Here is an 11040-nt window from a genome sequence, read left to right on the forward strand (position 1 = left end):
ACTGATTTCAGCAAATTCTTAGAATCGTCTTTTTCTTGTTGGCGGGTGACATGGAAACAGGATGAGAAGATGAAGAGGAACATGATTGGGTTATGCATGAAAATGACAAGCGTAATCTATAAAAAGGAAAATAACAAATATCGGTTACAAACACATCAGACGTACAATTTTCTCACTATATATAGATTCCCATGTGGTTCGTAAATAGCACATACATAAAACCTAACTCTTTCTTTCATTCAACCATTTTTTTGCAACAACATAATTGGAATCGAAAATATATAAGAATATGATAGACAGTCGACATTGTCACAATTTACTTCATTAACCCTTTTGCAACTTGGGAACAATAATGTACAGTAATAATAAATTAACTAAAAACCTATAGGATAATTTCATACGATAACCGTCGGTATATAATACAAAAAAATATCCTCATCAAATTCCTTAGATTGCGCTTTAACTAATTGTTTGGTTCAGGCGCTTCGTGTTTCAATTTTATTGAACACTCTTTTAGTGTAAAGAAAAAAGTTTCAAAGTACATAATATTTATGAAATCGACGTCAAAACTCAAGACGCTTATTGCATGCGTAAAAATTTTTTTTCATGAGAACAAGTACAAGTCTAGACAAGAAAGAAACAATAATTTTGAAATATGTCTGGAAAAAAGTCGTACAAAAATGTTATGACAAACGTCAATTGCCTAGAACACTATTCTATAAAACTCAGATGTCGTACAGAACCTGACCTCAGCCAATCTTAATGAAAGGACTTATCATACTTAACACTGAACAATGGCCAAACAACTTTTATCTTTAAATAATATGTGCTAAAATGTTTTTTCGATCTCATTTGCCTATTATACAAATTACCTAATTTATAACAGTAACGGTTTTTAAATAGGTTTACAAACAATGCGATCGTCAATCTCTACACAATTAATTTGATTCCCTCGAGGTCCATTACGCTGTTGCACTCTACTATAGTTATTCTCGGGGCTTTTTCTAAGCCTTAACACCTTACTACTGTCAAGCATCTCAAGGGTATTAACGAACTTTGAGACTAATTTCCTATTTCTCGTGTTTGAAGGAGAGTTACTGCTAGCTTTCACCATTTTCAGTTTTTGGGGACCATTTCTATCAAAACCGACGGGTTGCATTATTACCGGAGGAGGATTGTCCCATGCTAGCGGTCGTCTGACGTTGACATATGGCGGATACCAATAGCCACATTCTATTCTGCCAAAACGCAACCTACATCCTCCTGACAACTCCTTTTGGATTTCATCCGGACTAAGTCCCCCTACATTTTTATCATAACCACATTGAACGCGATCATTTCCTGTTCTACAATTGGAGCTATCAAATTCATAGGGACAACAACCTTTTCTTTTCGCGACTTTTTTCGGTGCCGGTGGTGGCTCAGTTTTGATATCGTAGTGATCGGATAACGTCTTTTGTTCTGACGGGATTTGTAGAACCACGACATCACCGTCTTCATCACGCCGAATCTTGCTTCGTGAGTTTTGAGGATAATGACAGGATATGCACCTCCCTGTAGTTGTATGCAGGAGCACAGCAACACATACCTGAACAACAGAAATACTTTAAATAATCGCCGACGATAAAGGCTTGCAAGGTTTAGATTCCATAACATTTACAGTTTTGTCAGAACGTGCAGTAAGGATCGGTAAAGAATATAAAAAATTAACACTGACTAACCACTAAAAGTTTAACATCGTGACTCCACATCTCTCCACCAAATCAATTTATCCTATCACAAATTCACCGAAGTTGTACATTTCAATTAGCTTTATTCAATATCAAGTAAGGTTAGTAAGAAAAAGGCTAAAAACTACTTAGTGAATAAAACAAGACGGTTAACAACATTTTTATATTTTTGACATCAAACCGTGGACTAAATAAACGAAGTCAACTCTACTTCGTAGGAAAAATTTTTATTATGAAGTCATATGTCGTTTCTATAACCTTCAATTTCCTGCAACAATTAAATCGCATTTAGATAAAAAAACATGTGCAATTACAAAGTAACATTTTTATACAACTCACAACCCAGCCTAAATTTATACTTACGTAGGTAGGAATATTGCTTTGTCTTATTGTTCTTTAGTGGTGCTTAATATCCTTATATATATAGTCATCGCTTAAATTAAAGCGGCAAAAGGAACTCATAAGCCAAACGAGTCATCTAAAGAAATATTTCTTAAACCTGTCAACAAAAATAGATATCCGTTACTGATTGCGTCTTGTAAATACATGACAATCTTCAGTTTACCGAAGACTGTACTCCTTAAAGGGCATGTGATAATGTAAGCTTTGCGCGCTGAAGGGAATGTGACACGGTTTTTGTAAGACTAGCAGAACTTGTAAAACTTCTATTTGGAATTTTAGTGTCGTCTAATGGACATCCAAATATATCTTTTATACTCCCAGATGATTTCGATTTTGACGGTTTTATAATATCACCATTATCATGGTTATAATAAAAATATTTAAATAATGATAATAGTCTATTTTTCGTTCGCCTTGTTCGATATCCTTTTATCATTGCAGTCAAGGTTTGTGCGCCTAATTCATCTCTAGATTCTACGTGACCTCCAAGTCCAGAAAGTGGCACTTCTTCATTGTAGTCCCGAAACATACTTCTTACAACATTACTTTCATCTTGATCCAATCCATATTTTTCAATAACCTCGTCTATGTCTAACCCTTTAACTATTTGAATATGCTCAGAATTGACTGGATACGAAAAATTTTCATTAATATAAAGTACTGACACTCCGCGATCCTTCAGGTGTATAGGTTTCTCTAAATTAGAGAAATATGTAGCTTGATCTTCCATTGGCTTTCCCTTTTTATTAAACATTCGGAATATTAAACGACGCATGGATTTACGCCAGGTATCAGTGTTGTATGAACGCTGAATTTGTGTTCTAGTTCGTGAGGAAATCACAGGTTTCTGCCTTTTCCAAACCATTGAGGCAATCCAAATTTACGGTCATAAAAAGAAGTATTTTTTTTATAATTCTTTTCGTATTGTGGTTTGTCGGTGCAAGTGAGCTAAATTAGCATGGTTTCGAGCGTATTCGTATTGCTGATAATTCTCTAAACCAACTGTTGAACAGGAGCCGTTCAGGTGTTTCAGGTGTACTTCAGCATGCAAATAACCATAACTGAAAATAAAATTTAAGTACGAATAAAACTTGGAAAATTTGCTTTCTCAGCTTTCTTGGAGCTGGCAATAATAATAAGTACACAGTAATAAAGTTTTCTTCCGAATCTTCAAATATACACCGCTATAATTTTAGGGAACAGCTTCTCTTGGATAGGTTTACAGTTTGGTTCTCTTGTAGACATATTAGACATAATTATAAGACATATATTTTCTGGTAGTGTTCTTCTACATGATCCTGAACATTTTATCCAATTGTTTTATCAATTATGGCATAATATTATGCACTGTCCTATTCAGACATTTGATATGAAAAATTGATTTTGGTGATATAATTTAATATTTTTACTTTTTATGTTCACTACTATCAGCTTCAAGTTGTCAAATTAAATGTTAGGGAAAACCTTAGACTATGGTATCTTTTCCATCAGGGAAAAACACAAAGAACGATCGACCAAAGACAAAAAATTTAATTTTACGAATAAGTTTGTGTAAAAATAATTCCCATTGAGCATTTATTTGCTACCTATGTTAATATGCAAGCTGTACACTATCATTAATGTATAATTTAAGTATTAAAACATTTATTTATAATATTATACTATAAACCCGCGCAATACGATAACAAAGCGTCAAGCAAAATGACATCCTAGTGAAACATAAAGCACAATGCAAATTCTCTTTACGGTAAGTGTACGATAGTTGTTATTTTCTTATTGGACTTAAATTTAGTCTCGTTTTCTTGTGAAAATTGATGTCGTGATTATAAATCAAACGTTATATTCAATTTTGTTTCAGATCTTTGTTTATTTTATAGCGATGTTGGATGTAAACGGAGCTGCCAAATTTGATACACTAGTTTATCCCTTAATGTTTAAAACGAATAGTATTAACTATGGGAAGTTGAATTATTATAATCCACCAGACGTCAAATTAACAGACGACACGTTTAAAACTCCAGAGAAAAATATTAATCGCAGAAAACAAGTTGTTAGTGCACAAAGGATGACACCAACTTCTACTATGACTATAATCAGTCTATTAAATGGTTTCAAGGGGGGAAATGAATATACAACAAGCACACCAATAGAGGAACCTATACCGATCATTGAATATACCGAACCAATTAACAAAAAGCGCAGTGGTAAAAAAAGGACTGCTAACGCAGGTAAAACAATAGGTGAACTTTTATGGGGCAACCAAAATTCTATGAGTTTACCGTTAAATGAACAAAAACCAATCGTCTCACCTCCCGTGATCAAATCTAAACACCACAGGCAAAGTTACATTATCAATAAGCTTAAAGAAAAAGAAAATTTACAACAGTACTTAATTCATCCTGGTTACGATTACGACGATACAATTTGTAAAATTATAAATAAAAGATTATTATGCGGTTACAATAAAAACCTCGGAAAAATTCATGATGAGACTGCTTACATCAATTTACAAGGTGATTGTCGAATGCGAGATGATAGAATAGAATGTGGATACTCAGGTGGAACCCAAAACCTTAACTATGAACCATACTCTAATACCATTTATCGAACTAGACCGGACCAAGGTGATAATGACAATACACCGCCGCCACCAACGAATAATCGAGATAATTTGGATATGCTTAGAAAACTAGCTGCAACATACGATCCTCACCAAAATATTCGCTCATCAAATCTCAGAAACGGAAATGTCGATTTTTATTAAGAATATGAAGAATATTACTCTCGAGTACTAGATCAGCGTAAACTCCGTCAATGAAAAAGCGAAAATAAATCTGAAAATATAAAAGCCACTACATCCATGAATCTTAACAATGAAAAAAAACTACTTCAATTTAAGTGTAAATGCCGAAAAAGTACGACTAACGATGACTCGTGAGTCGCACAGGTGGCGTTATTAATGCCAATGAGAATTATTAGTCAACTACACGAATCTACATTGTTTCAAATTTAAAATTAAAATGTATATATTAATGTATATATTAGAGATGAAACGAATATCCGGTATCCGGCCTAATTTTACTATCCGGCCGCATACCGGCTAATAGAACAATACTTGACCGGATACTGAACGTTTAAAACTGAAAAAAATTCATAATCAGTACATCAATAAATTGATTTATTGATTAAAGAAGATAGTAATAGGATACATAAACAGTGAACTGTCGTCCAATAATAATCGATTTAAAATAATTATGTTTTCGTATGAACAATGTGTAACGATAATGAATTTCATTAATATTTAACATAAGAATTCAGTAATAATGAAACATGTAAGTAAATTTAGAAAAAAACATCTGGCAAAGACTGGTATCAAGTTTTAAAATAAGAAATCATCATAAACAACAAATCAATGAAATCACACTGAAACAAAAGAGTAACGTTTGATATGCTATCAAGTACTTATAAAATAACAACTAGAAAGTTTAATTTTATTTTATATATTTTTTATGTAACTGTTTTTTCCATCTCCACCACAAGAAAATTGCATTCAGTACAACAAACAAACGGCACTGATATTAAAATATTGCTAAATTGCCCATATTTTTATATTTTATTGTGTATTTGTTTGTATTATCGTCTTAACAAAAACTAACTGGCCGCAACAATTCAAATCGTCAATGTGGAAGTGCGGAAGTGCAATCATTCACTAATCTATCAATCACGGCGATGCTCGCTCTAAACCGATGGTGACATGTATATGACCGTTCGGTCCGATATCCAGCGCCCGGATGTTCGGCTATCCGGTCCAGTTGCTCGCCGGATATCCGGTATCCAGCCAAATCACTATCAGTTTCGTCTCTAATAAATATCACTTTTCTGCATATCAACCATGCATTGCTCATTGTTTACGCATAATTTGATAGTTGTCAAAAATCTATGTTAGATATATTTTTATAAAAAAAATTTAAATTTAATTTCAATAATGTCAAATGTATTTTTTCACTATTTAAATGTTTTTCCTTTATAAACAATTAACCTTAGTAATACCTTAAGATTATCATGTGTCATTTCCAAGGGTGAGAGCCTGGTGTCTTGTAGTACAGGCGTTAAGCCTTTAACAAGCACCAGCTCTCAAAAATAAGTTATTGCATGTATCTTAAATTACTAAGAACTATATGTACGTATTTTTGTGGAGGAATAAACGTTATTATTATTATTATTATTATTATTAATGATAGCCGTCAATATATATATATATATATATATACAGCATCATATCAATAGCATCACTAGGCACTTAATAAATAACTAAATGCAGCTACACTCAGCGCAGAAACGTGCTACCACATTACAACCCCTAGTTAATGGACTAATGAGAAAGGTGAGGTATTTCGTTTTACTGATATGACCGACAAGCCAGTTTGCACCAGTACTAAAGCGATATATCCAAAATGTGTCAGTTTCTGAAGTTCATTTGACTTTTTTGCATACTGTTGACCATATTTCCTTATAAGAATCACACCTATATTTTCCGCTGCTTATTTTAACCGATAGGCTAACTCGCTCTCTGGATGAAAACCAACCACCTGAACAGGCAGGCTTCCGGAGTGGATACTCAACCATGGACCACATACACGCAGTCAAACAACTGATGGAGAGATGCCGCGAATACGACCGACCCTTGTGTCTCGCCTTCGTCGATTATGAGAAGGCTTTCGACAGTGTCGAACACTGGACTGTGTTTTATTCTCTCCATCGCTGTGGCATTGACAAGCTATACGTGGATATCCTCCGGGAGGACGCACCGCATACCCCACGTGGAGATACGACATCGAACAAGGGCCATAGACGTCGATATACGGGTCGCGAACCTAAAATGGAGATGGGCAGGACACGTTGCTAGGCGGGACGACGACCGATGGACCAAGGCGGTTACTGAGTGGTACCCGGTAGGAGCGAGACGTCCTCGAGGCAGACCACCTGCTAGATGGTCGGATGATATTGTCGGGGTGGCCGGAATATTGTGGATGAGATTCGCACAAGATCGATTGAGTCGGCGTGCAAAAGAGGAGGCCTGTACCCAGCAGTGTGTGTTAACGGGCTGAGATGATGATGATGATTTTAACCGATTCGCATACAACATGGTCTCACTGACTAATTTGTATACATAAAATTTAATTCTTCCACGACCCTCTCTACCCTCCTTGAATAAACGACCGAATCTATTTGCATTTTAGTAACTCAATTTCGCTAAAAATGTCGGTTAGGTTGTCTATGATATGGACGGACGGCGGTACTACCCTTCCCACGAAGTGCTTTGCTTCTTTCAAAGTACTGGGATACACAGCTGGAATCTGTTTCCCCAAAGCTATAATTTGGGGCTACTCACTAGACAAACGCATAATGTCGCCGTTTAATATCAGGTGAGATTCTGACCAAGCGTCAAATATGTATATTGTACATAGGAAAAAAATTTCATATTTTTTCTAGTAAAAATTGAGAAAAAACTATGTATTATTACCCAGTTTTGTGTAAATTCATATTGAAAGCGGTTGCTTTACGGTACTATAGTTATCGATATTTGTTATTTATTTTTAATTCAATTTAACTTTAATTTGTATTTTACAATTTTCGGCGGTTACGACACGACATTTTCCATATAATATAATTATAGTAATTCTAATATTTAGGTATTCTTAAAATTGTAAATATTCTTAGCATTATTGAATGCAATTTTGTTTTGTTGACATCTGTACACAAACGTTATGACTTAACTATTATAAAATCACATAAAACCGCGTCAATCAGAATAAAAACCTCGCAGGCATATTAATGTACAATGTCAGTACTGTTGTTGGTAAGTATGTTTAATTTAATTTGTATCAACATGGTTCATTACATTCGAATATAGCGTCGCACAAAATATCCTAATCTCCTTTATAACCCTTGGCGCTGCCTTTATTGCGCTCTTTGTACTCCATCAACTCCTTTGTTTTGATTCCTTTGTCGCTTTTGAGGCAGGTGTCAAACTCAACGATTCCAATGATCTTGACCCCGTGGTTTTCTAGGTACAACGCGGCGTAACTCACAGTTTACTCCGTTTTTATTGTTAATTGTACGTAGAGGGACTAACAAAAAGATGCGACATTATATCAGCACAGTAATCATATTCGTGATAACAAACAACTCTAGCAGCTAGAAAAGTAACTGATCAAAATGATATTTTGTGTTTCCATGGATGTTTCCGATTGGTGTCAATGGGAAATTTGAGTGTTAAACTTGGTGCTTACCATGATTTAGTACCAGTAGAGCTCCTTGTGAATGAGCTTGTCCAGGGAAGTACTGCCACCTTACCTATTTCAGTAATGTGAGTATTACTGCGTTCCAGTTTTGAAGGGTAAGGTTGCTGGTGAAATTACAGACACATGGGACTTGGCACCATATGTCTCCGGGTGACGGGCAATGTGACAATGGCTCTCAGATCTTTAAGATTTCGATTTGAAACTCTGAGTGGCACTGCAACTGCTATGAACAGGGGTGTCGTTTACCACCAGATGCATGACTTGCTCGTCTCGTCACTTGGTATCATAAAAAAGTAGGTACTTCCGCCAGTTGTGACATGGTCGTACCTTTTTGTGTAGAAGGTGTGTCTTTAATTTTATTTATATTTTCAAACATTTTACTTGAATGATGGAATAAGTAATTTTAAATTTGATTTCAGGTATGTCTATGTATTAAGAACATTGACGGAGCTCCTAAATTCGGAAATGCACTCTATGACCCATTAATGTATGAAGCGATGAAGCATGGATTGGAGTACAATAATCCACCTCACGTGCAGGCTAGAACACAAGATAATGAATTTGATGGTCCTGATGACGATGACTATTTAGAAAATTCAGATGATGAAAAGGCTACTTCAACGGTTCTTACACCACTAAATGAATCTCAAAATGACTCAAGAATCGAAACTATAAACGCTCACACCGAAGAGACAACCAACGAGTCAACTACTATCATCGAAGTTACGACCGGCAAAACAAACCAAAGTAGTCCATTAAACAATCTCCTACAAAGCTTAGCCAAAAACGCAACTAAGCTCGTAGATCAAACCACCGCCACTCTTTCGGAAGCTCCTAAAAACGTAAAAACCATCGCTATAGCCAGAAGTAGCTGTGCCTCTTGTGTTGGTAACGTACAAAACTATCATCCGCTGGCATTACGACAAGGAGATGCTGGCGGTGATAGCGTAAAAAAATCTGGGTATGACTATGACGAGAATATGTGTAAAATTATAAACGGCAGAATATTGTGCGGCTACAACAAAAACGTCGGTGAGATCCAGGATGATACAGTTATATTAAATATTGACAGTAACTGTCAAATGCGTGATGACAGAATAGAATGTGGGTATGTACCTGGAAATAAACCTGCTGATGTTGTACGCTCCATACCCTCTGTTAATGATACATCTGCAGAATTATATGACCCATTACCAGAGAAAAACTTTAATAAATCAGAAATCCTTCGGGATTCATCCATAATTTTAACAAATGGTGTTAGGGATTCACCTGAATCATTAGGATACCCAACAAACGATAATAATAATATCTCTGAATCTGATTCGAATAAAGTGAAGTTGAAACAGACTATTTCAGAAATCAGTTCACAACAAAATGTGCTGAGGTCGGAAAAGGTAGTAGGTATAATTACTACGGCTTCTACTGAAAAATCTGTTGATATTATCGAACGTTCGAACACCGAACAAGTGGAACTTTTAAACACCCATTTTGATAATGTTAATAATGCGATTGGTAATTTTGAACCGACGACGTCGCCACAGTTTTACGACCACCCTGATGTAATTGACTATGTTACTACTGTCAATGAAAGCATAAACTTTGTTGCAGAAGCTCAAGTTCAACGTCGCGTGGAAGAAGACGTTCAATTGAGTGATACAAATGGACCAGCTTTTGACAAAAACATTGACAGAAATTATCTACAAAATCCAAATAGTATTAAAGAAAAAAATGAACCCCACGTCGAAGTAACTTCAGATGCTTCCAATTACAAAAGAGTTACTAGATGTGTGGAGATTGGAGATCGCATAGTGTGTTATAATATACAATTAAATGACATAACGCCTCATATGTAGTGCTATTTTTACTATGTGTTTTTAAGTTATTTATTAATGACAATAAGTGGAAGGATGAAACAGTGTACTTCTCTTAGGTGTATTTTTAAATTATTATATGTTGTTATAAACGCTGTTTCAGTAAATTATTTCTTTGACGTAGGTGCAATTTTTTGTGCCTAATATTTAATAAACGCGCTATGCGATTAATACAGTTAAGTATTATTTAGTATTATTTACAACAAACTTTACTGAAAATTCAGTGAATAACCACGAAAATCTTAAATTTAACCCCTATGCATTTGGAACTTGTTGCACTAGAACCTAAAGCTCGTTTTACCGATACGCGATGTATGGGTACATTATGAATATTTATTATTAGGTTACGCCTTTGTTATAATTGCTATTTAAATATGTTATATTCAGGACTATCATTTTAGTTTCTTCTTCTTTGAGTGTATCTCTAACTAATGGTAGTTTATTAGCCAGCTCCGTATTGCAACTTATTCATGTGTTTTGTGAGGCAATAAGACTTTTCATTAACTCGCTAATCACACTTGAGTAATGTTCATGTTAGTTTTCTCTTCCGATTTCGGTGACAGTTTTTATTATTTAAATATTATAAAACATTATCATGAAGCATTATTTAATATTCGATTTTGTATTCTGAAATGTTATTTAATATTCCACGATAATATCTCGAATACTTACATAATAAAAATTGCCACTGAAATTAGGTAAAGAAAACTAACCTGAAAAATAGCCATATAT

General features: G+C 34.9%; 3 protein-coding genes and 1 long non-coding RNA gene across 5 annotated transcripts; 2 read left to right on the forward strand and 2 right to left on the reverse strand.

Annotated features, from left to right (window-relative positions):
• Positions 1–291: 291 nt before the first annotated feature.
• On the reverse strand, positions 292–1751 carry LOC113230880. Its single transcript, XM_026464984.1, has 2 exons — positions 1722–1751; positions 292–1588 (listed from the first exon to the last, which is right to left on the reverse strand). Exons 1-2 carry the CDS (start codon positions 1749–1751, stop codon positions 896–898), a joined length of 723 nt encoding a protein of 240 aa, XP_026320769.1. The 3' UTR covers positions 292–895.
• Positions 1752–1910: 159 nt separating this feature from the next.
• On the reverse strand, positions 1911–3431 carry LOC113231133. The gene is made up of 3 exons (XR_003310532.1): positions 2798–3431; positions 2094–2229; positions 1911–1998 (listed from the first exon to the last, which is right to left on the reverse strand). It is a non-coding gene; the product is annotated as an uncharacterized LOC113231133 (long non-coding RNA).
• Positions 3432–3798: 367 nt separating this feature from the next.
• LOC113230881 lies at positions 3799–4896 on the forward strand. The gene is made up of 2 exons (XM_026464985.1): positions 3799–3879; positions 3991–4896. Exons 1-2 carry the CDS (start codon positions 3862–3864, stop codon positions 4894–4896), a joined length of 924 nt encoding a protein of 307 aa, XP_026320770.1. The 5' UTR covers positions 3799–3861.
• A 3039-nt stretch (positions 4897–7935) lies between these two features.
• Positions 7936–10485, forward strand: LOC113231046. 2 transcript variants are annotated; one of them, XM_026465207.1, is made up of 3 exons: positions 7936–7992; positions 8857–9469; positions 10046–10485. In XM_026465207.1, the coding sequence occupies exons 1-3, from the start codon at positions 7975–7977 to the stop codon at positions 10288–10290; spliced, it is 876 nt and encodes a 291-aa protein (XP_026320992.1). In that variant the 5' UTR covers positions 7936–7974; the 3' UTR covers positions 10291–10485. The 2 variants fall into 2 exon arrangements, with proteins under 2 accessions (XP_026320992.1, XP_026320993.1); XM_026465208.1 differs by having other exon boundaries at positions 7942–7992; positions 8857–9545; positions 10046–10476.
• Positions 10486–11040: the final 555 nt, after the last annotated feature.

The sequence above is a fragment of the Hyposmocoma kahamanoa genome, unplaced genomic scaffold (assembly GCF_003589595.1).
Source record: "Hyposmocoma kahamanoa isolate Upper Pololo Valley unplaced genomic scaffold, ASM358959v1 64, whole genome shotgun sequence".
NCBI lineage: Eukaryota > Metazoa > Arthropoda > Insecta > Lepidoptera > Cosmopterigidae > Hyposmocoma > Hyposmocoma kahamanoa.

Excerpts from the sequence above, each read along its gene's own strand:
- LOC113230880 (XM_026464984.1), bottom strand. The coding sequence starts at position 1,751 with ATGTGGAGTCACGATGTTAAACTTTTAGTG. Across the intron at positions 1,589-1,721 it reads ACGATGTTAAACTTTTAGTG|GTATGTGTTGCTGTGCTCCT; the intron begins GTTAGTCAGTGT and ends TCTGTTGTTCAG.
- LOC113231046 (XM_026465207.1), top strand. Across the intron at positions 9,470-10,045 it reads CGGCTACAACAAAAACGTCG|AAGCTCAAGTTCAACGTCGC; the intron begins GTGAGATCCAGG and ends ACTTTGTTGCAG.